The following is a 27,675-nucleotide window of genomic DNA, read 5'->3' on the forward strand; positions in this document are numbered from 1 at the left end:
TTTAAAACCCTCTCAAAAATAAAATATGCCTGTAGGTAGGATTAGAGGCTCAACCGGTCTCTTAAATCAACATTCCCCTCTGTGGGTAACATCTTTTTAAAATTACATTTCTAAAAGTGTATTTCTAGAAAAAAAACCTTTCTATTTCAGTGACCACTTCAGTGAATTAAAACCAGGGCACGTATTTTGCTAGTGGTTCTGGAGCAAGCTGGTGCAGTTGGTATAATGTCATAGGGATGGAGAACATTTTTATGAAGAGTAACATGTTCATATCCGTGCAGGCGAATAACCTGCCATACACACAATCCAGTTTTCGACATTACAATTTGATTAAACATTTCCCCCCTTCTGGAGTGGCTCTGAGATTATTATACTTTTGAAATCCAATTCCTTTGGGGACAGGAGTCTTTCCTTCTGCCACTATATCCTTCCCTCATAGGAATGTTTCCATAGGATGCATGGTTGATGTGTGATCTGTTCACTCCAGCATCATCACTGTGTAGCTCACAGGTAGCAAGCAGAAAGTTTTTAAGTTAATTTTTTTTTTTTTGTAATTTAGGATGCTTAGTAAACATTTTACCCTCGTAAAAATTTTGCATTGCCACTGCTGTAACAAAGGCAATAAACTAGGTTATAACAAGCTCTATTTTTTTTTCAGAGTCATGCAGAGTCGTTTAATAAAAGCAGAATGCACCTGTGGTAAACTACGCTGTAGAACCGAGGGTGTCATTATAGTTTCATTGGAATGTTTTATAGGGTTTGATATTTACAATATGAAGAGCAGCTTTTAAGTATTTGTGAATCAGCAAAAAAAAAAAGCCTTAATTATTTGGCTAATTTATGTCATACGTTGTAGAGATGCATAGATAAAAAATCATATGAATGTGCATATTTTATAAAAAAATAGAATTTGGGATCCAACATACCGTGAACATCTCTAGATGGATTCATTCCGTGTACACATTCTGAAAGAACAGAAAGTGGGAAAATAAAAACAATTGGGTAAATGTACTGACAGCAAACACTAAATTCACTGATAGTTGATAAATTTCATTCTAATTGCAATAATTACAAGCATTAAAACTAAATTTCCACCCCCCCTCTTTTTTTTTTTTTTTTTGTTGTTGTTCGCTGATTGCCCCTCACTCTTTTTAGCACTGGGGAATTTTATAGCATATTGTCCAATTTGGGCACAAAAGTAGCTTTGAAACAGTAAACCAGCAAGTAAAAAAATGAACTGTTACATATGCACATAATTTTATGTGACTTCAACCAATGTTTTCCATTGATAGCTAGTAGTGAATCTTTCTCACAGAATCACCTTTTTAAACCTCGCTATGTGAGGCCAATGTGATTTATTTATGAACATTAGAAATACATCTGGAGGAAGTAGACGTGAATCAGAATTCAAGGTGAACTCAAGACCAAACCCTTACTTCATACCAAAACACTTGCAAATTGGTATTACAGCAGAGGTGAAATGCAAGAGGTAAAAATACGAGTTTTCTTTAAAGCAATGAAGATAAACAATTTTGAATACCTCCTCTGAAAGAAACAAACTGATAAACATTATCATAATTTACTTCCAATGGGACAGGTTGCAAATATTTCCTCCTTGCTTGCTCTACTCTCCTTCTCTTTACTAATTTATCCTGATTTATCTTTCAGAGTATTTATCCTGAAACCTCTCATTCTTGACATAACAGATGATAGCAATTTTCACTGAAAATATCTGTCATACGATCACATCCAAATATGTGTCACTATATTGCTGCTGCGTGTCCAGTTATAGGTAAACCCATTAAGCAAAGTCATCTGAAGCTTCTTTTCCTTGAATATCTACAGTAATGTTCTGCTTTTGACATTGTTGGAACAGCCTTGTATATTGAAAATGCTCAGCACTGAATGCTTAACACGGAGGATACGCCATTTTTCAGAGCCTTCGGATTTGAGCATTTGCAATGTCACAGACCGACTTTCAACCTTACTCCACAATATTAATGTAATACATCTTAAAAACACTTTAAAACTAAGAAAGGAGGTAATTATTTCAGATTTCGAGACGCTGTTTAAATAGGCAGGAGAACAAGATTTACAGCTCCTTAGTCTTATGTATATATACATATACATATATATATATATATATATATTTTTTTTTTTTTTTGCCAAAGCAAAAAGAACAACTAGAATAATAAGGGGTTCTGAAGGACTACCCTATAATGAAAGATTAAAGCAATTGAATAGGTATAGTTTCCACGGAGCATCCTCAAAAAACAAATCACTGAGAGATTGTGGTTTGCATGTATATAAAATGACTCTGTAAAGAGTTTTTTTTATAAATAGAGCAGGGAAAAAAATCATTTGCGCTTATGAATGATAAATTAAGAAATTTCAAATGTACCCTGAAGTTCGTAAGTTTACTTTTAATAGGCATGGGGGAGGGGGGATCCACAACAGTAATACTGACCAGACAGCTGGATTTATACGGAAGAGACCCAGCAAACCCTACCACCCTGGACATTCTCTCCTGAGACCCTGAGAAGCTCCCCCAGGTCAGAGGCTGGGGAATAGAAGAAGCAAAATAGAAACACAAGTGTTCCAGTTACACAGCTAATATTTCCGGGATTCTGGGAGAAAACCCAAGATCTTTTTTTAACCTAAAAACAAAGGCAAGAGTGAGTGAATTTTGGAAGGTGTGCATGTCATCTGTTGGGAACCGTCCTTAGTTTGTCCTGTGTCAGTAGCCTTGAGGACACAGTGCTCATGCCATTTAGCCTTAAGCCCGGAGAGGGTGGCTCGTCTGCAGGAGAGGTAGCCCCTGTGGAGGTTGGCAGTCATTTGCCCAGAGGGTTGTGAAACGTGCTAGAACCTAAACCGCAAGAGAGGATAGGTCTTGGGGGTTCATGGCAGCAAGAGCTCAATTTGGCCAACTTATCCACCAGCGCGCTCTCTCTCTCTCTCTCTCTCCCTCCCTCTCCTTGAAACTACTAAGTGCCAGGTAATGACCAAAATGCTTGTATATTCCTCGCTTCATTTAATCTTTGCCAGGATGCCATTACCAACCCTATTTTACAGACGGGGAGCCTCACACTTGGAGAGTTTAGGAAACCTGACAAAGTCACTCCACTCTATGTACACACACACACACACACATGACACAGACTCATGTCCACCTATGGGTCTGAGCTATGTTTCTTTTTGATCACAACTATGTGTTTTTATGGGTATCTTTTGGAGAGCTCTGAAAAACTAAACTCTGAGCTCATCTTTCAATTTACCTTCTCCTGTCTCATTGTCTCCATGAGAAACTATCCCCGAAATTCTTTACATTGCAAATCTCGAATACTTAGGAGTCACAGCCCGAGGTTATTTCTGGCCATCTGTAGACTTTGAGGAGCAGGTCAAGGTCCCTTTAGCTTTTCAATTCTTAATAAATGTTAAATGGCTTTCTAGCCCTCGGCCTCCACTCATTCAAAATGGCATTTTGAGGACTTTCCCAGGTATGAAGTATTTGATTTCCTCCCTTCAGCGTATCTGTAAAGCTTTCTATGTGCCAGGCAGGGTGCTGGGCTGGTTGATAGCAAAGGACAAATAGAGGAGAGCGACAGAGCATCATGGCTGTTGCTGAGTGTCATGGAGTGTCATGGCTCCAGGAAGATGGCGGGAGGAGACACAGGAAAACGAGGGGGCATACCACCTGGCGGGGGTGGTACTTGGGTTGGCTCTCGGAGGTTGGGTAGATTTTTACCAGATGGTTGGCAGGGCTGGAGGAAGGTTTCAGGAAGGTGGGAGGGGACAGGGGAGAAGGCGCTCCTGGCAGAAGGATCAGCATGAGAAAGATGTGAATTTCTGAAACAGACCCACACGTCACTTCTGGTGTCATTGGAGGGTAGGTTTGGGGTGAGGGCGCTCACAGAGGACACAATGCTGGCAGACATGAACACAGGTCGTAGGCGGCTTATAAACCTGCAGAAATTTGCATTTCAACCGGAGGCCACTGGGTTCTATGGGAGCCTTGAAGTCTGGGGAACATCGTGATTAACATCTGTTTGAGGGAAGTAAATGTGTCAGAGGTGGTGGGTGAGTAGGAGGGGGTAGAGATGAGGAAGGGGGAGCTACTGCAGCTGTCGCACAAGGAATTGTGAACATCTGCATTAAGGTGGGGACAATGGAGATGGAAGAGATGGCCGCAGAGGGGAGGAGAGGAGTCTCTCCTGCTTCCGGCCCAGGTGCCATTACTGGCGGGAGGGAAGACCAGAAGAGGAAGGGTTTGGAGGTCGACCCGAGGATCTGGCTTTGGAGGTACAGAACAGAGCTGTAGGTGCTGGTGGAGAAAACAGCAGTTGAGGGCAGAGGTCTAGGGTACAGGTAACGAGTGCAGAATCGTCACACATCTGTGGTGGTTTCACATCTTGCCGAGACAGTGTCCGGGGAGAAGGGAGTGCTGACAGAATCTGAGATTGTCAACATCTAAAGGGTTGATTAGAAAAAGATGGACCTGGACCGACCAAGGGGATTGAGCCAGGTAGAGAAAGAGGGGAATAGGGTGTTTGAAACAAAAGAAGATGGGAGTTTTGAGAGGAAAGGCATGAGTCTCAAAGGCCAAGGTCAAGGAGGGGCCAATGAGGATGAGGACTGAGACAATGACGTTGGATTTTCCCTAGAGGATCCGTGGTAACTTTTGCTAGAAGACATTCAGTGGAGCAGAGGAGGGGGCAGTGAGTGCATGGAGGGAGGGGGGAGCTAGGTGCCTGTTGGAGGAGGGAGGGGAAAAGGGGGGTGGCAGGGAAAGGGAGAGCCCAAAGTTGAGATGTGTGCGTGCGCGCGCGCAGGTGTGTTGAAGACATGAGAGAAGATTAACATCTATCGTGTGCATTTTACTGACGATCAGACCCATCAGCTCCCGCGCCAACCCAGCTCTTCTCGCTCTTTTCACCCTCCGGTCTCCAGAGTGGGATCCACGGACTTGCCTTTGACCTCATCCGGTCTGCTGCCAAGTCCTCTTTTTGGTTTCTTCGTTGTAATTGACCCTCCTTTTTCTATCCCTATTGCCATCATTCTGGTTCAAGTTCTCATGACTTCTCACCAGATCTCCTGCAAAGGTCTCCCACAAAGGGGCTTCTATTAATTTCATGTAGTACTTCCAGATTACTCTCCCATACCACTGCTCTGCAGACGTGGTCACAGAACACATGCCCTACGCACCCCAGCTTCAGAGCGAGCTCTTCTGCGCTCTCCTGCAGGACTAAGGACTACCCTTCATTCCCATCTTGGAGTGGGCTCAGATCCCTGTGCCTCGGGTGAAATTTTCCCTCAAGGGCCAAATATACTCTTCCTCATGGTGTCCGTGTCCTCTGGGTGACCCTTGGACTATATTTTACTTTATGTTATAGCTATTTGAGTGTATCGAGGGTGGGGTGCGTAAGAGCCAAGTAATGGGACCAACTCTTCCCTGGCTTCTGGTTTCTATGCGGAGTGACATTCTTCGTTGTAAAACTCTTGGCCTCTTGCCCCAACCTCGTTCATCCTCCACCATAAAAGACTGAATTGCTTGCTTAGTAGCTCTGGGAATAGAAACCAGGCACAGGAGGCAGAACCCTAAAACGGACCCTCAAGACTTCCCACCCGAATCTGGAGGACAGCGAATATGAGGAAATGTCACGCCCTGGCCATGTGACGTGGCACAGCGAATTTTTCTGATGTGACTGATGTTACCAATCCGTTGGCTTCGAGTCAACCAAAAGGGCAATTATTCTGGAGGCCTGATCTAATCACATGAGATCTTTAAAAGCAGAGTTTTCTCAGGCTGGGGCGGAAAAGAGGTAGAGAGAGGGATCCGATGTGCCTGCATCGTCGGCTGGATGATGGAGGGAGCCATGTGCACAACGGAGAGCAGTCTCTGTAGGTGACCCCTGGCTGACGGCCAGCATGGAAGCAGGACCCCATCTCGCAGTCCTTAAGGAACCGCATTCTGCCGGCAACCTGCAGAAGCTTCGAAGAACATTTTCCCCTAAAGCCTCCAGATGAGAGTCGGCCGGTCCAACACTGGTTGGTTTTTGGCCTCGTGAGTCCCTAAGCTGGGAACGTGGTTGAGCCCAACTGGACTTCTGACCTACAGAACTCTGAGCTAATAAGTAGGTGTGGTAATTTGGTAGTGTGGCAGCAATAGAAAATTATTACTCTGAGCGTGCCTTTCCCTTCCCTTTTGTTTGGGATAACACTGCCTGTGTGCTAATGAGTAAGTGTCTATTTATGGGGTTCAATGGCAAGAAGCCATGTCCTGAGCTATGTTCTCTCACAGTCCTTGGTGATAAAGCTGATATTTTTTTCCTTTTTAATTAATTAATTTTTAGTTTTATTATTTTTTAAATGATTTCTTTTAAAAAAAATTTTTTTTAACATTTTATTTATTGTCGAGACAGAGAGAGACAGAGCATGAACGGGGGAGGGGCAGAGAGAGAGGGAGACACAGAATCGGAAGCAGGCTCCAGGCTCTGAGCCATCAGCCCAGAGCCCGACATGGGGCTCGAACTCACGGACCGCGAGATCGTGACCTGAGCTGAAGTCGGACGCTTAACCGACTGAGCCACCCAGGCGCCCCTTTAATTTTATTTTTTTAAATTTACATCCAAATTAGCGTATAGTGCAACAATGATTTCAGGAGTAGATTCCTTAGTGCCCCTCCCCCATTTAGCCCATCCCCCCTCGCACACCTCCCTCCAGTAACCCTCTGTTTGTTCTCCATATTTAGGAGTCTCTTATGTAAAGCTGATATCTTAATCCCTGTCTGCTTGGCTACTTTGCCTCACAGTTGGTTCTGGATCACTGGGGAGCAAGGTTATCTTTCATTGGGCCCTCTTAATGTCCCCTGTATAATTGTCTTATTGTCTCCTGATTCGCCCTCACCCCCACGTAAACACATCGCCTCTAGATTTTGAACACCTTGCTGGTGAGGCTGTCCTCCTCCTTTGTGAATCCCTAGACAGTACTGCAGAAACTGAATATGTTTCTGAAGCCCCTGGGGATCTGGTTAAGTGCAGATTCTGATTCAACAGGTTTGGGGGGCGCCTGAGATCCTGCATTTCCAACAGGTTCTCAGTGCTGCTGCCTTTTCATGGACCACACTCAGGGAACGCGAGAGCACCGGCTCAGTATCCAGCGAGTTGTGCCCAGCACACGCTAGACTGCGGTGTCTGAAAGGTTTTCTTAAACAACATTGCCAAATGCAAATTGACATCAAAGCTATTTCTGATTGGGTTTTTTAAACTCTTGTGATGGACTGAATGTTTGTGCCCCGCCCACCCCGCCGCCCCACCAAATTCATATGATGAAGCCCTAACCCCCAGTGTGATGGTATTAAGAGGCACAGCCTGTGGGTGGCAGTTAGGTTTAAATGAAGCCATGTGGGCGGGGTTTTCATCACGGGATTAGCGCTCTTCGGAGAAGGGATCAGAGAGCTTTCTCTCTACTTCTCTCTCTCCCCCTGCCATGTGAGCACACAGTGAGAAGTCAGCCATCTGCAAGCCAGGGAGACAGCTCTCACCAGAACGTGGCCGTGACAGGCACCCCGATCTTGGACTTCCAGCCCCAGAACTGTGAGAAGTAAATTTCCATTGTTGAAGCCACTCAGTCTATGATTTTGTGATGGCAGCTCACTACGGCAACAGAAGTTACCTTTTATCAGTGCACCCTCTAGCACACCGTACAGCAAGTGCTTTACACGTGCTCTTCCCCTTAACCCTCTGGTAACAAGCGGTTCATATTTCTTCCCTTCACTTCACCGCTGCAGAAACTGAGATTTAGTAACTGGCCCACTTTCCACCCAAGCAGTTTGCCTCGGGAGCGCCCAGCTAGAACCAGCCAGCTCAACTACACTGCAAGATGGTTCATATCATTATACTGTCCCCTGTCAAAATTTCTTTCCTAGACCCTGACGAGGTTCATTTAAACTACCTGGGCATTCTTCCTCATTCTGGGACAACACCGCCCAACGGAAATGTAATGTTAGCCATAGACACGATTTAAAACTTTCTAGTGGCCGCATTAAACGAGTAAAGAGAGATGGGTGAAAGTGCTTTGATGATATATTTCATTTCACTCACTGTATCTCAGACATTTGCATTTCAACATGTCATCAATATAAAAATTATTGATAGTTTACATTCTTTTTTTTTTTTTTGCAGCCAGTCCTTCAAAGTCCTGTGTGTATAGCAAGCCTCAATTCACCGCAGTCACGTTTCAAGTCCTTAAGGGTCACCTGTGGCTAGTGGTTACTGTTTTGGACAGTGCGCCTCCAGAGTGACCGCTCAAGACACAACTCCGTCTGCACAGCAATGTTGCTACTATTCTGCCGGCGCTCTAGCAGGCCCTGTTTTTAACTTTGCTGTCAGGGAAGGCCCTTAAGTGACGCATCTTTCCTGACTCACGTTCTCCCTCTGAGCTTTCCTGAAGCAAAGTTCAGAATTTTTATTACAGTATCACCCGATAGACTAACAGGCAGAAAGATACACACACACGCACACGCGAGCGCGCACACCCATACAGAGCCAGCAACTGAACTGCGAAAGCCTACCAACCGCTGTCAATGCCTTGAGGCACGTCTTCACAGCCACGGACGAGCCACGAGCCAACCTCATGCAGTTTTCGTTTCCACGTAATGTTTAGCAGCCACTGATGGCTCAGCCTATACAACAGCGCGGGGGGGTTCCTAAGAGCCCTGAAAAGATATTACCAAAGCATCCCTTGTTTCTCTCTCTTTTTTTTTTTTTTTAATTTTTTTTTTTTTCAACGTTTATTTATTTTTGGGACAGAGAGAGACAGAGCATGAATGGGGGAGGGGCAGAGAGAGAGGGAGACACAGAATCGGAAACAGGCTCCAGGCTCTGAGCCATCAGCCCAGAGCCCGACGCGGGGCTCGAACTCACGGACCGCGAGATCGTGACCTGGCTGAAGTCGGATGCTTAACCAACTGCGCCACCCACGCGCCCCTGTTTCTCTCTTTTACAGGATTCATTTTCTATGAATTTCATGTGAGCAATGGGGATTAGAAAAACAAGTTCTATTTTTCAGGGCTCGATTTCAAGACCGTGAGATCATGACCAGAGCTGAAATCAAGAGTTGGACGCTTAACCGACTAAGCCACCCAGGTGCCCTAAGGAGTTCTATTTTTAATAGGTCGTGATTTTAAAATAGAATTGTAAAGTAGCCAAATGATACTCATTCTCAAATAGCAATTCTTACAAACAGGTTTATTTTGAAATATAGCATATTTCCCTCCCAAATCACTCAAGATGTCAATTTGGTAACAATCTTCTGGTTAAAATACAGTAAGAGTTCAAATCGATGAGGCAGCTCCTGGTCCAAGTTAGGGAGTGGATCTGCCTCTCTTCCAGTGCTCAGAAAAAATAACAAAGGGGAAGATATGGGACCAGGTCTATTACCGAAACGACTGGCCCTACCTCACTGTTTTGAGTCCTCAGAGGCTGCTGGGAATCTCTGAAGGTCCCAGTTATCTCTTTAGGGCAAACGTACCTGGTTTCCACCCCTCAGTCTGGTGGGGTGAGTGCAGAGGTCAAGAGGCTGATGGGTGAAGACTAGAGAGGATGTGGATTTTCTCCACGGTTTCTTTGGCTCCATTGGCCATGGACAGAAGGTGGTTTCCTGGGACAGGCTGAGAAACCACTCTGGGTGCATGAAACTGGTCTCCTCTTTGAATGGCATCCCTTATCCCAGCGCTATGGGAAAGTACCCAAGTATCAAGAAGCACCTCAAAAATCTACTGAACAGGGAAGCGAATTTATGTGCTTTCCCATGATTCTGAGTCCCCCAAGTGGGGACGGTTACAGGAGTAAACTTTTCTGGTGGATGACAGGAGTCTATAAAAACAGCTTATAACTTCTACGTCTGCTTTACTTTAGGTTAAATTTTAGTCCATGCATTTAAAACCATCCCGCCATGATGAGCTAAAACACAATTTTTCTAAGTTGGGTAAAAAAAGAAACGAATGAACGTAGGAATGAACGCACAGAAGCCTTTTTCCTTGTTTCCCACATCATTTCGCGATGAACTCTCCTCCCAGAGGGGAACAGTTTATTTTATTCTTTGTGTTTATAATTTACCTTTCCTCTCTCACTTGGGGAATTATGAAATGGGAAGGTATGTTTTTCTTCCCCCTCCCCGTGCAACATTTACGTCTAAAAATAAGTAGGTGAGTCGATTTAACCCGTTCTTGAACTGTTAGACATAGGAAGGAGGGTTGGGGGTGAACTGTAGGTCAGTTTGATAAAATGAACCCAATGACCCCTTTCGAGCTGGTAGAGCGGTGGGCAGGCCCACGTGATGTTAAATGTGGACCATGGTGGGTAAAGGGGCGGGCAAGGAGATACATATATCTTCAAGTGATGGGATGATGGCTGGGTAACTGTTCACTCCCTCCCAACAGCAGAAGTTTTGACGTTGTTGATGGCATGATTGAATGAATGACCGGGTTGTTCGTGCAACCAACAACTCCTCCCCCCCCCCCCCCCCCCATATGGTTGATGCAGGAGGACCCAACTCATCTCTCACTGGTAGAGGCACACCGGGAAGGAAGGGGGCTTCAGCCTCCTCCTGCTACTAGCCACTTAGACATTTACACGGACCCAGCTTCAGTTTTCTCTCCTACAAAATGAGAGATTTGGACAAGGGGGCTTTTCAGCACCATCAACACTTACATATAAATGCCACCTGGAATTGTGAGAAATTGACCTGATCTGGTGCTGACCTAGGTCAGCACACGGCTGGAGTGAACTCGGGTTTTGAGTGGGGAGGGGAAAAGAAAGAAAAAGGGGAACCCAGAATCAACTTCGCAGTGTTTTCTTATCTGTGGTTCCCCAGAGACTGCGGAGAAATTGGCTCAGAATTGTAGCAGAAATTATTAGAGAGGGACCGCAGAAGTTTGAGACGAATCTTGATTGTCCGATCTGCCACCTGTCCTGGACATGGGAATCTGCTCAAGAATCAGAGTAAGCAGTGTAGTTCTCTGCGAGGAATTGCTGAGAAATCTACATCGATCAATTAAATAATAAATTGCCAAATGTTGGTCTTAGAGTGTGCTCCAGGCACTCAGATAAGAAGGCGAATCCTCGCATATTAACCCTGCGATCTGCAGACTTGGAAAACAGAATTATATATGAAACAGCGGGCTAACATTATCATTACTCTGCTTTGTTGTGGGGTCATGGAATTATCACACTCCACCAAAGCTTTAAAATACCACACAGTAGCATGAAATAAAAAATAGCTAAAAAAAAAAAGCAGCCATAGAAGTGATTATTCTATTCTCTAATTACATAATTACATTTTCTGTTTTATACAAATCCTAAGATCTGCATTGTAATAGTTACATATTTTCAGATTACATTAAGATTATACGATTATGTTCTAGTAATAATCACATTTTTATGCAGAGTATACCATACACATGATGAAAGGGAATATTAAAAGCTTTTGTGGAGACTTCCTATGAAACATCATTGTTTATTTCTTAACCAAAAAGTGTTAGTTAGGTAAGATTTAAACTTTTTGATGTGACTGCTTTGTGCTTGCTTAGAAAAATGTCATCATAAATCTATGTTTCAAAAAAGCACATTTTTCTACTTTTTTTTTTTTTTTTTGCAATGAATAAATGGTACTAATTCTGTACAGGTCATCTGTTCTTGAAAGGTAGGAAGGAAGGCAAAAATAATTTTTAACAAAATTAAACAAAAATATCTGAAAAATAAACATCTGTTAGCTAGTTTCCAATTTATACTTGTATGTACAACAAAAGCAATATAAAGAGATCATCCAAAAATTGTTAAAAATGATTAAGCATACAAACAACACTCGAAGGCTTTTTAGCACACATTTTTGCAGAGAAGGTAGTTCTTTAAAAATGGTAATAACGAAGGAACAGAGGATTACTCCACCGTGAAGGCAAATGAGTCCCCAAATGAAGTCAAGTTTATTTCCAGTTAAACTGACCAATGAATGCACCGCTCTTTAGTGACCATAAAGCACCTCCATTTTTTTCTTGCTTCTCTAGGTCCCTTCATTCAAATGCATATGAAGCCATTCCTCCCGGAGGACAATTTCGAAAGCATTATTGGTTAATACAGCATTCTAGGGTAAGTTTTGAAAAAGGGCATGCAGAAAGTATTTCTATAAATGTGGGCCTAAAGAATTTTCAAAAAGCATTTAATTAGAAGATGTTCTGTACGTGTCAAGGTCTCCATTCAGGGGGCATCTTCGTGTTGAGAGAAACATATGCCGGATCTAGTGGATTTCCTTACCACTTCTAAAGTAGAAACTGTCTGTTTAGCCCAGAACGCTTTCAGTGGACACACTGTATAATGAAACGCACTTCTATCGGGAGGAAAGAAGCTTTTCCCAAACATGTCAGTAGGGGCTCCGCTGTTTGTCTACACAAACCACGCTGAGTGGTCAGAGTCTGGAGCCGGGTCTGGGGTGAGCTGAATGAAGGACAGATACTGTCCAGGAACTGCCTGGTGGGCCCCGTCTAAGAGACGCGGGCAGACCCCTTTTCCCGAGTCCCACCGTTCTGGAGATCATTATTTAACATGAACCTGAAGTGCAAGATGTAGATTTCTTCCCCCTCACTAACCAAGCCCACGAGAGATTTCATTTCTCGTCTTTTTGCCTCAGGCACGTGGAGGCTGGCAATTTTCATCTCGTTCCTGAAATGATTTCCACATCCTCCCCCCTTCCCAATTAGACTGGAAATTTATTAAGACCTCTGGTTAACCCCTTGAACGCTAGGAATGAGAAGGAAATAAAGTTACATGGCAACTTAGTTTTCACTTTTGTGTATGTTTCCTTCTTTCTTCCTTTTTCTTTTTCTTCTGATCACAATAAAGGAAGGTTTGATTAATCATACTCTCCCCGAAAGGCATTTCTTTAGCGAGAACATGACACTGCGTTAAAGGTAAAGCAGCGGAAGAAAAAATTTCCTTAATGAGAATGTTATTCTGTCACTAGTCATCTTTATATTTAAAAGTGTTCTGGAATTCTTGGGGCGCCCGGGTGGGACAGTTGGTTAAGTGTCTGACTTCAGCTTAGGTCATGATCTCACGGTCCGTGAGTTTGAGCCCCGCGTCGGGCTCTGTGCTGACAGCTCGGAGCCTGGAGCCTGCTTTGGATTCTGTGTCTGCCTCTCTCCCACTCATGCTGTCTCTGTCTCTCAAAAATAAATAAATGTTTAAAAAAATTAAAAAAAGTAAAAGTTCTGGAGTTCTTACGAGTAAAATGAGTTAAATTAGAGACAAAGGCAGATACAACCTAGGACGTTATACTAAAGCAGCAAATGCATGGTGGAGAATGACTACCACACACGTGGAATGTTCTCTTGGCTTTTACTAAGCTCCAAGTATCTGGAACTAAAAAGGAAAAGTGGATTGAGTATCTAGAAACTGCTAGATCACCTGAAGCTTATCGAGTGGGTCTGCGATCCCACCCCTGACCCTCCAGTTAAAAAAAAAAACAAAAAACTTCTATTAAAAAATATCTTCTCACTGGTCTTTAAGATTTTGGCACGTTGAATTCCAAAGTACACATACCCCAAATAACTCCTCAGCAGCTACCTGTGAACAAGAATCTGTCAGCTGGAAGTCTGTGTATGTTGCTTTGAACAGAAGGAAGAAAGACACTTGTGACTCGTGTTAGAAGTCAGCATTCCTGAGAAAAGCCAAGTTCCCCTCTGAGACAAAAGTTCGGATCTTTAAAAATAAATGTGAGCCTTTTCTATTTTTTGAAAAGACGCAACTAACATACAAGCATAGATCCGATAGACTTAGTAGGTCAAGGAAATAATTCAGCATGTCGGGAGCCGACTGGATAGCGTGCCACTCACGAACGCGTTGGACTTGGGCTATGCTAGGTTTTAACACGTTTGGGGATCCGTGGACCTGAAGTCGAGAGGCTAGGTGGTTTGACCTCTGGAGACCCATCAAATGATCTTAGTCTATGTGAACAGAGACGGCCATGGAATTGACTCATCAAAAGTGAAAGCCTTAGTGACGCTAATATGGTTATTATATATATATATAATATATATATATGTATATGTATATACGGCAAATGTCAGTGGGCAAATAATAGAGAGTCTCTAACAACGCGTGAGCCACTTCTGAGTTATAGGCCTTGTGGTAAGGGCTTCCCTGGCATTATCACCTTTAATCCTCTTAATAATCCTATTATGTTTGCGACTATTATCCTCTTAGGCTTAAAGGGTTAAGCAGTGTGGCCTCGTAGGGATGGAGTACAGAAAGTAAGAATTTGAGCAGGTGCGTAGGAAATCAATCTTTGAATTGCGTGCTGTGCTGTGGAAACAACGTGGTTCTTCGTACTTCTCATGCGAGAAGTTTCATAGACAATGACTTTCCGAAGAAAGGACAGCCTTTGCTTCCGACAGTCAGCCCCTGCCCAGTTCAAGGGGCATTTGCAAACAGGCCCACTCGAGATGCCTGAGCTGCTTTAGAAACACTGAACCCAGATAGGTGGATAAATATTTCAACAACTTTTCCAGAATGTACTTAAGGAGCAGAGCCCATCTCAATTTGGGTTTGAGCCCATGGCCTTATAGTTTAAATATAAAATGCATTAAAGCCCTTTATTTAGAGAGCCATATGCCATTTTTAGGGAGCAGCCCCAGTTATCCTTCTGACTTTATTGGGAGTACAGTGCAAACAGGTGTCTCCATATTGTCATTAGTATTCATTATTTATTAGGACTTGATGGTGTATTCAGAGCCGGGAGGGTCATGAGTTGCCTAGGGTGGAAGGCTTGACTCTAAGGACTGTGCCTCCTTATTATACAGACTTGGGGGCTTTCTACAGAGCGAGAAACCCACAACAAGAGAACCCAACTTGGTACTCACCTGTGGGTTCAGAACTCAGGGGGGTACATCTTATTTTCTGACTTGGGAAAAAGCAGGTCACTGTCATGTAAAAAGTTTCTGAAAAGTGACTGCTAAACCATATATTGTGGCCCCGAATTAGTTGTGAACTAAAAATAATAATAATAATGATTCTTGTTACAATAAAAAGAAAAGAGAGGAAAGGGAAAAAAATAGAAGAGAATAAATGGAAAATAGAGAGCTTTGCAAATAGTGAGAAAAAGTATCGCTTCCTGAAGCCCCTCTTTTGACCGCTAGACCCATTTCCTGCGTCGTGCATACGATTTTCTTCTTACTGTTGCTCAGCCATTCAAAAAAAATTTGAAAGCCTCTGGCCTGAAATGTCTTTTTTTATCTTAGTACTCATTTTGTTAGGTGACCCAGTGTGTGACTCTCTGTGACTCTCAGCAGGGCTCCTAACCTTCCCGTGCCTCAGTTTCCTCACTGGCCTTGGCGTCCTGCCATTTTCAAAGTTCTCAAGAAGACCACGTGAAATCATAACGGCTGATGTACCTTGCAAAGCCAAGCACGGTCATCAAAGGCAAAAGGATTATTACAAAACAAACCAGGGGAAAATGTTTTGAAGGCCACCCCTTCGTAGACTAGCATCCAATCATTTCAAGAGGTGAAAACAGCCTTAGCAAACACCCTGTATACTCCATTCATGATGGAATGGAAAAATGAGTGATTTCTCCAAGGTCTCAAAATAGTGGTGGATCTGGGACCCCCTGACCTGTGAATTAGAATCTTTCCCCAAAACCTGCCGCCATTTCAACAGCCATGTTGTTACTTCTTGATTTAAAAAAAAAAAAAAAAAAGGAGGGTCTTGTGAAATTTTATTTACAGAAAATTTACTACTCACGAAAAGTTAAATTGATTTCTTCCTTTTCAAAGTGGTTTCCTGATTGCAATCACATAAATTAAACTCCAGCCCTGAAGACGTTGTGGGGACAGAGTAATAAATCTTCCATGAAGAGATACGGGGAATCCTTTGAAAGTCTCAAGAATAATGCAGTAAAATGTAAGCAGTAAATATTACTGATCTTCTGCTGGAGACGTCGATTGGGAAAGGCTTTTTAATTTTTTTGTGTAATGTTTATTTATTTTTGAGAGAGAGAGAGAGAGAGAGACAGAGCACAAGTGGGGGAGAGGCAGAGAGAGAGGGAGACAGAATCCGAAGCAGGCTCCAGGCTCCGAGCTGTCAGCATAGAGCCTATCGGGGCAGGGGGGCTCGAACTCACAGACCGTGAGATCATGACCTGAGCCAAAGTCAGACGCTTAACCCACTGAGCCACCCTGGTGCCCCAATCGGGAAAGGATTTCTATACTCTGTTGGAAAGGTAGAAGGAAGAATGTCTCTTCCCTCTCTTTAATAGTCTAACCTGAAAGTCAAGGGGGAACCAAAAAATGTCACCAAAGTGTCATCTTTGCTTCTCCAGGGGGAAAAGTGGGCTGGAACATAGACTTCGCTGATAGGGCGAGGCCGTTGCTCAACGCTATGTTGTAACACTATTTTAACTGTCACCGAGGGCTGGGATGGCAAATGTTGCATCAACTTCTCTGCAAGGTGTTTCCTGGGCTTTGCAGACAGGATGGTTCTGGGGAGGTGCAATCTCTATTCTTGTGGAGGCCAGATAAAGCCTTACGCTCAGGGCCACTATCTTTGAGCGCCAAAGCTGTAGATAACAGGGTTTCACACCCAATGCCCAAGTGCTGCTTTCCTAATTGGTAGGTCTTTCTTGCTAAAGTCTTTTGTGTGTGTTTTATCAGAGACATTTTATCATCTTTCTCCAAACGTCCTTTGTCAAGGTAGGCCTTTGAACTTCTTTTGCGTATACATTGAATGTGACCAATGATTCAGGGGATGTAAAAAGCTTATCTATAATTCTAAACAAAGAGGAACAGAGTCATTGATCTTTCTGCCGTGATAGATCTTCTTGGGGCTTGCGTGTGTGTGTGTGTGTGTGTGTGTGTGTGTATGTGCATGCCCGCGTATGTGCACACACGTGCACGCATGTGGGTTGGGGGACACACATATATAACAAGAACTATAATCGTGTTATTTATGTTTAAGGCGTTCTGCAACAGATTATCCCATGCAAATACTTTGTGCTTTTTGTTCTCCCACAAATTAGACCCCCACATGCTAAGGGGCAGCTTGTCTTAGATTGGAGAAAGTGCCCACCGAGGGCGGGCCTGACATCACACCCAGCCAGCTCTGTGTTCCCTTCCTGGTGCAGCTTGTGGGCCGAAGACAGCCAGAGTCCTCGTCAGACCCTTGCTTTGCTCTCATTCGGTATGGGACTTTCTGGAACTGAGCACTAACCCTTGCAGGACGAATTAATGCTTGCTCATATTATTTATATCCCCTCTCTGTGGAAAACAGATGGAATCCATTTGGATCACATCAGATAGGTTTATAAGTTCACCCCTCCCCTTTTCATTTTTTGCACATCTCATGTCAAGGTCCAGCCCGCAACTGTGAAAATCAGACTAGAAAGGAGGAGAGACCAGGACAGATGCGGGAGGTGGCGTCCCTCCCTCTTGGCACGGAGGCAGCTTCCTAATGCCACTCACGTGCTGTGGCACGCCCGTCCTTACAGGGACCGCATCAAATCTCTTAAAAAGAAAAACAGGAGAAAAAATAGGTGATGTTCTGTTTGACGTCCCGCACGTCTCCAGAAGGAGGTGTGAGCTCTGCCGCAGGGTCAGGAGGGCTCCCCCCTGGGTGGGGTCCCGGGGTCCTCTGGCTCCAGCCTGGCCATCCTCCAGGAGAGGAGACGAGTTGACTCCATAGCGGGAAAGTATAAAAGAGCAGCTAAGGACCGGCAAGATTCAAACTTGATCTTTAGGACGGTGGGTCTTCTCCCCAGGATTCCACTGGCTCACGCCACACCTTTCTCTTTTTCTTCACCCTTCCCTTCCTCTTTGCTTGAACCTTTGACCCACCGGGCTGTGAATGGGCAATCATGCGGGGTTCTGTGGTTGCCAGGAATACCCACAGGCCAGCGCAGACGCTGAAACAGGGCGACAGCTTCAGTTTTAAACAAATCAAGACTTCCGTCACCCGGCCCCGCGATCGACTTCCACAAACCAGCTCCGGGGCCAGCCTCACGCGTGGCCTAGCCCTCTCTTCCCCACGGGCGCTTGGATTTCCCACTCACTCTCTGCCTGCCATCCTGGGAAACCAGCGCTGGTATCTGTGCGCCTGAGTCATGGCTTGTGGCTCCCCGATGTCTGGCTGTGCTCCCTTGCTTTCGCCCCACTGGCTGGAGGGCTCAAAGCTCTCCCCGGTCTCATTTTTCTCCTTTTTTGTAATTTCCTGATCGAATCATCAATGACGGAGATAATTTTCAAAACTTTTTTTCTTTTTTCTTTCTGGCGGGGAATTCATTCAGGCTGCTGGGAACTCAGAACAAATGAACTGTCTTTCTGAAGTCAAGAACCGCATAATGAAAGCTAAAGGCAAAGGCAAACGTCTCTCGCACCCTTTGTCCTCTGTCTCACTAGCCCCGGACAGGAGAGTCAAGCTCCCTTTTCCCCACCGGCCCCCAGTAGTGGTTCTGAGTGCACAGGACAGAGCCCTCTGGGCTCTGGACAGAATGGGAACCCATCCCCCACCCGGACTGGTCCCGGGCCCTAGGGGGTTGGGGACGGCTTGTTCCTGACAACCAGTAGGGAATCCTAGTGCTCAGGCCAGCGCTTCATTTCAATATTGCAAGAAACCTCAATACAAGACCTAGGAGGAGAACGCGGAACGCTTCGTTGGACTTTCCGGGCGCAAGAGGAACTCGCAGACTTGGGTGGGGGAAAAGGGACGCTTCCTGATCCGACTCACAAAGCTTCTCCTGTGGTGGTACAGGACCCAGGGAGATAAAGAGTAGGTGCTCAGTAAATGCCTGCCATACAGAAGTTGGTAAAAATCGGCACCAAAAATACACTTTGGGGATATACTGTAGGAAATAAAGATGATGCTGACCATAGTAGCAACCAGGGTTCCCGAAAGCAGACAGCTTGCATCCAGTGGCTCGGGGGGGAGGTGGGCGGGGGGCGGTTCTTGTTCTTGATCAGATCTGTGAGGCACAGAGAGAGGGGGAGCTCTGCCAGGGTCATGCACCTGACAGTCACGTTTGGACCCGTGCTCTCTCTGACGGGGGAGGGGCCTGCAGTCTGCCTGGTGTTGGACTTTTCGGCAGGGAGAAAGGGCAGGAGCCCCCTGGCCAGCTTCATTGCAGTCACACAGGCAGAGATCGTGGTTCTCCTCTAACCAGACTCCGTGAGGGCTTTCCAGGAAGCTCAGAATTCCAGGCTCTGGGCGAGCGGGCCCAGCCACCACTTTCACCTCACAGAGCACCTGTGTCCCGCAGCCTCCGTCCTGTGCTTCAGATACGCCAAGCGCTTCCTGCCTCAGGACCTTTTCACGCGCCTTCCCTCTGCCCGGATCACTTGGCCCCTGGGTGTTTTCCCAAGCCCGCCCACGTGTCCTCTGCTAAAGCGACAGCTACAGTAACCCCACTCCCGACCTCTGCACCGCCACCCATATCAGCTCCCACACATTGGTTTATTCTCATCATTGCATTTGTCTTATTTAACCTCTGTGTTCACTTGTTTATTGCCTGCCTCCACGCTTCAAGGGAATGGGTGCAGCGAGGGAGAAACTGTCCCGTTCGTTGCTGGAGAGCCCCCAGTATTAAGAAAAGTGCTCGCAACTGGGTAGATCTTCAAGAAATACTTTCTATGAATGGATGAATGAATGAATGAATGAATGATGGACTGGAGCTGCCGCCTCTCCAGCCTGGTGTACCCTGAGTCAGCCCAGATCTCAGAGGAAGGAGATAACTGCTTCCGGGTGTTAGATAATGGGGGGAAAAACACCTCCCCTTTGCAACTTGCTTTTTAAATCACTGGATTCCTGTAAGTCTAGAAGCCTGGGGAACCTCCTGCCTCTTTTGTGGCTCTTGGTGCCTCCAGGCCTTTGGAAATTGATGGTCAATAACCTAAGAAAGCACCTCAGGGTTTGGGAAGCAGTGAGAACCACAACCCCACCCTTGAAGGAGTTTTCTTCCTCACACAGGGTTCTGATGCTTCGGTGATGCAAATATATGGATTTTCTCAGAAGGTAAACGTTTCTGGCCAGATCAAAACCAAAGAAACACAGCAAGGGAGACTCCTTGGCCCCTGTGCCCCTGCCTGCTGTCTCACTTAGCAAGTGCAGACCTCTGTTTCCACAGCTTTCTTAGTCTTTGGGGTGCAGGCTAAGTGGAACGGAGAGGGATCCTGTCTCCATTTGGGGAATCCACATCTGATGTGTATCTGAAACTTCAGGTCAGTCTTGAGTTGGCCCCAGATATATAAGACATATACGAGTGAGTGTGACTGGGTCTGAGCTAAGTTTTCCCAGTCAATGGCAACAGGGGACAGAAGTCCCTGGCCTCCCACCCATGGGGGCCACCCCCGGCCCAGTGAAGGCTGCAGGCAGGTATAGAATTGGCAGGTGCAAGGAGGGAGCAGTGGGCTTTGCCTGAGTCTTTTTCTGGGATGAGCAGGGCTCCGGAGAAGGAAGGAAACTGTAGGGCTCTGACTCAGGACTGCCCATCTGCCATCTGCAAACGGAGCCGTGCGGAGGGGGGCACATTTTCTGCAGCCATCATCTGAACAGGTAGGTGTACACGTTAGAGAACCCAGGACACAGAGTGTCACTGCTGGGGCAGCATTCAGAGGCACCGACAAGCTCGGACTGTTTCTAGGCACTATGTCTCTTAAGCCATGTCTCATTTTTGCTCTCTCTCTCTCTCTCTCTCTCTCTCTCTCTTTGTGGCCCCTTCATCTTTGCTCTCCTTTCAACTGGGCTTCAGGGCAGGATGCATGATTTGGTACCCATGACACAGGGCTTCAGTTTGGGGTGGGGGTGGGGGCCTTACATCGGATTCTTTAATAATTCACACGGCGGCATCGTAGGGATACTCTTAACTGCTTCTTAAAAGTAATTAATTGATTTTCTGACATCTCAGTTAACAATGTCTTATACTGACACAATGTTGTGTTTTGGGCTTTAGATTGGCCCCGAGGACTGAATGGATTGAATTCACCCCAGAGTTTCACTTCAGAGACTCTGAAAATACGCCTCTGAAGAGGAAGGGCTTTTTTACATGGAGTGTTGTCTAAAAATCTAAACCATATGTCTTTTCTGGGCCTGTCAATGGGGGTAAAATATAGGTTCGAGGGTGTGTAGCCGCTCAGACGTCGAACATTCAAGAGGCATGAAATAACCTAACGGTTACTCAATCGGCTCAGCACTCTGGAGGAAAAGTCACCCCAGCTCTGTCGAGAGAGTTGTCTCAGCCGGTGTGTGGTGGGAAGAACTCCATCGAAACGTGGCTTGCTGAGGGCTCTTGAAAGAGGCAGACCAGCTCTGTACGCAGAGTGGTCGTCTCCAGGCAGCTTGTCTTCTGGTAGCTGACTTTGCAAGATCCGTTCACTGCGGCCTGTGATGGAAGAACTCTCCACAGGGGGGATGCCCATCGGCGAGGCAGACTTTATTAATGGGGACATGAAGACGCACACTAGTTAAGTGGCTTGCCCTAGGTCATGCAGTGAGTCAGTGAAGTGCTGGAAACAAGGACTCGCTGACATCGTGGCCTCTGCAGGGATTCGTGTGACAAACCTCTGCAGTGAATACGGCGTAGTCTTAAATGTATTTACCTGCCAGGAAGCCGCCATGTTTATTTGAGCACCTAGTGTGCCCACTGGATAGAATTCCTCAGAGTAAACGTTCAGGGGAGCCGTATTTCTTCCCCGTTCCGGATGCTGCCTGTCTCAGGGACCACGGGGAGGCATTGCTTCTGACCTCTCTCTCCCTCTCGCTTGGTGCGCTGGTGAGTCTGGGAGAAGGATGTGGTGGCCGGGGAACTTGGCCCCCTTCTCTCCCTCCTCCTGAGGGTCAGTGGCTCCAGGAGGCACAGATTCTGGCCTGTGCTTTTGTGTGGTGTGTTTGAGGCCCAGCACTGGTTCGGCGGAGCCTGAGGCAGGTGGGGAAGTGTGTCTACTTTTGGAGTTCAGTGTTAGGAAGCCTGTGGTTACTGGGGCACGACTGAGCCCCGTTCTGCAATCTGGCTTCAAGAACAATAGAGCTGGCCTCTTGATCTGCATATGTCCCCCTCTTTTTTGTCTTTTTCTTACTTGTTGCCGAATTCAGAAAGGCTGTCATTTATTGAACCTGCTTCAATCTCCAGCATCGGCAAAGAGACCTGAGCGTAAAGCTGGGACACGGGGTGACAGGAGAGCAAACCCACTTGAACTTGATACACAGGGAGCTGAGCCTGGCTTCCTGGCTGTGTTACTTCCCTTGGGCTGCTCAGTTCATCTGTTTCCTGAATTATAGAGTGGGGATCATTTCTCCTTTCCAGCTCTGTTATGAGGATTAGATGAGATATCCCGTAAGACACTTCATAGACTATGTTTAGCCTATCTGTGGCCAATAAAGGGGACCTGAAGCCTTTCCTACTGCAAAGCACCAGAAGAAAGACAAATAAAAGTACTTAAATACCTTAAAACATTACCATAGTTTCGCTGTTTTACTTTTCACTAATTTGAGAACATCTTATGTTCTAACACTTCTCGGGAGAAAAATGTAGTGGAAAAATGGAAGACCGCATGAGGAAAAGGGAATGAACCCTTTAAGATGAAGAAAGGATCTAGAAACACCTCAGAGGTAAAGTCCAAACTCATCACCGATCTGGTCTTGCTGAGACTGGTACTTGACATTCTTTTGGCAATTATTTGTTACCATTCCTTCCTCCTTCCTCAGCCCAACCCAGGTAGGCATAAAGACTCCTGTTCATAGCACCTGCTTTGAATGCACAGATTGGTTGTCAGGGTGGCAGTAAGGGGATCGGCATGGTAAAATCGTGGAGGAACCATTGCATGCAAGCACGGAATGTTCTTATCGATATGCACATGACTATTTTGACTGTGTCTATTACCATGGTTGCTGTTTCTTGGCAAAGCAGAAGGTGTTGTCAGACTAGAGAAATAACTACCAGAGATCAATATTGCTTGGGTAACTCACTTTAGAATCGTCTTCAACTTTTAACACTTGCAAATTCCATTTTTCTAGGTCAGTGTTATTTTGCTGACACGGGGAACAAATGCTCACGTTATAAAAACACGAAGAAAAGTATCCTCAGGGGCCCAGAGTGTTGAATATCAACAGCCTCTTCACATGCGTAATCTTGGGAAGTTAAATGCTTTTACCCAGAGATGTAGGTTACGTTCTTTACTTTTTTAAAAGTATGGTGACAAGAGGTCCAAGAGATTCAATAATGCATATTTTGAAAGTTGTTTAGGTAAAGAATAGGCGAGGTTTTGTAAGGGGACTAGGGAAAGCAACATGAATTATTTACTGTGTCTCTAGAGATGGAAGAAAGTCTCAGGATTTTGCTGAAGTCACTGATTGATTTTCTGACACAAGTGACATGAAACTCAAGTGGCCCGTTGGTATTGCACACCAGACATGTAACCCTCTGCTAAAGGCAGAGCTTCATTTCAGGGGCCAGAAGTTTGTGTCTTCGGGCTGGGATCGGGGGAAGGCGGTAATTTTTTGCTGCTTTATAATGAATACATCCTATAAAGTGCTTCAAGCAATCAACACCACACGAATTCCAGATTCGATTGATGTAATGCAAACACTTCCCACGTGCAACGACCCATCCCGGACATTCCCGGAGGGTAAGAGCCTATGAAGGCATGGCCCCACACCCTTAACAAATGCCCAGCTTGGTAGGGGAGGCAGATTAGTCACCCAATGCTGACAATTTGATGTGGAACGCAATGAACGTGGTTAAGGGAGGTGTAAACCAACAGTTAGGGGAGCATGGGAGAGGGGAAGGATGAGCTCCGTCTGGGAGAGTTGGGGAGCTTGGGGGAAGTGGTGACGAGGAGGCTGAATCTGGAAGGAGTGGAGGATGGGAAGAGAACTTAAGGAAGAAGGAAAGCCAGGATATGTCACGGAACGGTGCACGCAGGATGCTGCTGTCACACACACTGGCACAGGGGGGAGAGGGTGTGGGAAGGCTACCAGGACGCAGGGATGCCAACCTCGGTAAGGGGCAGTATTTACTGAGCACTTACTGTGGGCCACCAGGCCCTGAATCTTGTGTCCATGTTAATCTAACTGAATACTCACACCAAATCTTTGAGAAAATCACCATGATTGTTCTAATTTTAGGAATAAAATAACATGTTTATATTGGGTCAGTAACGTACACAATGCCACTCAGATAGCCAGTGGTAGAGCTGGGACCCAGACTCAGGACTCTGGACCGTGAAGCCCCCTGCTCTGAATGCGTGCCATTTCCCGTACGATACCATCATAGAACTAAGTTCGTCACTCAGGGGTTGGGAGACCTCTTTCCCAAAGGCAGGTGAGCATCATAGGGGCATTATAATCCTAAGCACAGCCATGCTTCAAGGACCGTGTCAGAGATCGTGAAAAGGATGAGTTTGAATGGGTTGGCGTTAGAAGCCCACAGACCCATTAGAAGATCCAGCAGTCACCTTGGTGAGGAGACCATGGCCTCCAGGAAAGAAGAGGCAGATGGAGAAGGCGAGGTGGGAGAGAAGATTCAGAACGTTGGAACTGGACACTGGAGTGGGACCCAGAGACAGATGTCTGGGATTTTAGTCCGAGTGACTGGGAGACCCGTATTACCAATCCTTACGTGCCCTTCAGTTTAGCTAAAAGAATTAGAACTCTCTATTGGCACTGTGCATTGCAATTCTAGTCATTCGGCAGTGAAACACGTTGGATGGAGTCGTAACACTAAATCAAACCAAAGACATCTCTCCTGGGTGCGAAATGTACTGAAATGGTGGCATCCCTTGATATCTGTTTCTTTCTTGGCAGAAATATTCCAAAGAAGACAGATAGATGCAAAGGTGGGCAGACACAAAGAGGAAAGGAGAGATTTCGCCTGGAGTGTTTAGCCCTCCTGTTAATGCTGAAATGAACGTGGAGCCCGGCGGGTAAGAAAGGCAAGCCGATTATCATCGCCGCAACTTGGAATCAATCTGTAAGACGGCTCAACTGGACCCCAGACACACAGCCAGAAGAATAAGAGATGGTTATAAAGGCCTTGGCGTTTGCCCAAGTTATGATGCTATGTCAAGGTCAGGTTGATGTGCAAACAATCTGAGTTTTTCCCTTGAGGGTGCTCATGAGATGGGAAATACAGAGTGATGACGACAACTTTCACCTTGAAAAACTCAACATCGGTGTATGACAACCATCCTTTCTGGCCCAGGAGTTGAAAACAATCTGGCTGATCACCAGCATCTCCAGAGGAACATCCGAGAAGTGGTTATCCCTAGTCGCAGGGAGGACATGGAAGGATCTCTGTTTACTGGATTATTTTTACAATTTGCTTATTTTATATATTGTGCTCTCTTACCGATGGCCTGATCATATTCTTTGTTGAAGAAATATCATGGCTTTATTTATTGATTTTTTTTTAATTTTTAAATTTTTATTAGAGAGAGAGAGCATGAGTGGGGGAGAGGGGCAGAGAGAGGGAGAGAGAGAAGGAGAAGAGAAAGAGAGAGAGAGAGAGAGAAAGAGAGAATCTTAAGCATGCTCAGCATGTAGCCAGACACGGGGCTTGATCCCACAACCCTGAGATCATGACCTGAACCCAAATCAACCGTCAGATGCTCAACTGACTGAACCACCCAGGCGCCCCTCCAGAGCACACGCTCTTAATCAGTCTCTTGAACTGCCCGCTCTTTATGTGAATTTGCAAGTTCAGCCTTTGAAAAGTGATGACCGAGGAGCAAAGGGACCTCTAATCTAGTGACCAGGAAGGACCCAGACAAGTAAACTCATTTAATATTGTATTTGTCATCTACGTCCTTTTGCGGGAGACCAGATCAGGAACCTGCACAGTTTTTTTTTTGACTCCTTGAGTCACTGACCTACTGCACTGTTTTACTAGCTTTGCTTGTAAGCCCTCATTGTACCTGCGTCTCACCAGGCAGCGCTGGCCTGTCCTTTGCTTCAGTGGGTCTGGTGGCCTGCCCTCACCCCTTACAGGCTTTTTCATTGCCACATTGCTGGCATACACCCAGCACAGCCAGACTCTTCCGGGGGAAAAACGATTTACCAAGTTAGCGCGGAGATAAAAATACTTCCTCCTTCGATTGGGTGGTCTCCCTATAGAACTGAAACAAAATTAGAGCCAGGAAGTGGCAGGTATTTTGGAAACTGATACTTGATAATTGAGTATTATTAGACTTAGTGTTTTGGCCCTAAATGAGCTTTGTTGACCTTTAGGAAAGACTATTGCAGATGAACCTTTTTAGATGGGAATCGAATTGTAAAGAGAACGTGTACATGCTGTATTAGTGTTATATTTTGGGAACATACTTGAGAAACAGAGTTAAGCATTTGCTCATTGAACACGTTGTTATGAGCTGGTGCACCTGGCCAGGCACTGTTTTAGGAACTTGAATGAGACCAGTGACCAAAACAGCAAAAGCCCCTTTTCTGGGGAAGCTGACCTGGGTTCGGGCTCAGATGGAAAAAGCTAAATGAATTCAAGTTCTATGTTTGACTTGTGGACCAAGGAAATGACCACTGTCAAAGGCAAAAATGTTCTTCATCTTTGAAAACTTGCCTTCACACCATTCTACCAATTTTGAGGATACCCCAGCTCTCTTCCTCCCAGGATATAATTTAGTATCTTATCTATGGCCTCATTCCTAGCCTTTTTAAGCAAATGTCTGCTACTTTTTGTGTTTTCTTAGTCCACAATGAAAGCTTTCCCCGAGACCCCAGGCTTCCCTCCTTCTAATGTAAATTGTGATAAATGGATGGTGAGTGACCCCGGGTTCTGGCCAAAGAGATGAACCAAGAATGAAAGCACTTGGACCTAAATCATGTTGTTGGTCCAAAATCTGTCTTAATTGTATCATCATCAAGAAAGGGCCATGGTCCAAAGGAAATAAAAACCAGATATTGAAGACATTTGCATTCCTATGTCCACTGTAGCATGATTTATAATAGCTAACATATGGAAACAATCTAAGTGTCAATGGATGAATGGATAAAGATGTGGCCTATCTATCTATCTATCTATCGGAATATTATTCAGCCACGAAAAAGAAGGAAACCCTGCCATTTGCAACAACGTGGATGGACTTTGAAGACATTATACTAAGTGAAATAAGACAAACAAGAAGACAATTACTGCATGTATAATTTATACGTAAAATGGAAAAACAAGCCAAATTCATAGAAACAGAGAGTTGAAAAGTGGTTGCCACAGGGTGGGGGTTGCAGGGAAACAGGGAGAGTCTGTAAAATGGTACAAACTTTCATTTGGAAGATAAATAAGGTCTGAAGATTAACAACAACACAAAGACTGAAAGTACCACCTGCTAGGGGAAAAACTTTCAACTGGAAACACGTGAAGAAATTCTCAATTTCGGACCGAATCGAACAGTCAGCAAAAAGTCTCACAAGCATGTCCCACTTCGTTACAATTATTTAAGCTGTATCAACTTACACTCCTGGGCATACCGGAAAATAGCTTTTGGGGTAAATCTCTGGAGAAGTCTTAACTCTTTGCAGAAGTGAAGGCCCTATCCAGCTCCTCACCTAAAACCTACAGTGAAACACCTGAGACCTTGGGCTCTTCCTAATACCCCTGATGCTTGGAGGTGGGCTAGGAGAGTTACATAATGTTCAC

The 27,675-nt window shown here is 45.3% G+C and overlaps 1 protein-coding gene across 4 annotated transcripts in view; it reads right to left on the reverse strand.

The window, feature by feature from the left end:
• RUNX1 (RUNX family transcription factor 1) overlaps window positions 1–27,675 on the reverse strand; it is a 257,316-nt gene that overhangs the window by 100,107 nt on the left and 129,534 nt on the right. For 3 of the 4 annotated variants that reach the window (XM_047876133.1, XM_047876130.1, XM_047876131.1), the window contains exon 3: window positions 927–965. The exons of the other annotated variant lie outside the window; for it this stretch is intronic. In XM_047876133.1, the coding sequence (XP_047732089.1) occupies window positions 927–965 (39 nt within the window). The remainder of the gene's footprint in view (window positions 1–926; window positions 966–27,675) is intronic. 4 annotated transcript variants of the gene reach the window in all.

Source organism: Prionailurus viverrinus, chromosome C2 (assembly GCF_022837055.1).
Source record: "Prionailurus viverrinus isolate Anna chromosome C2, UM_Priviv_1.0, whole genome shotgun sequence".
Classification (NCBI taxonomy): domain Eukaryota; kingdom Metazoa; phylum Chordata; class Mammalia; order Carnivora; family Felidae; genus Prionailurus; species Prionailurus viverrinus.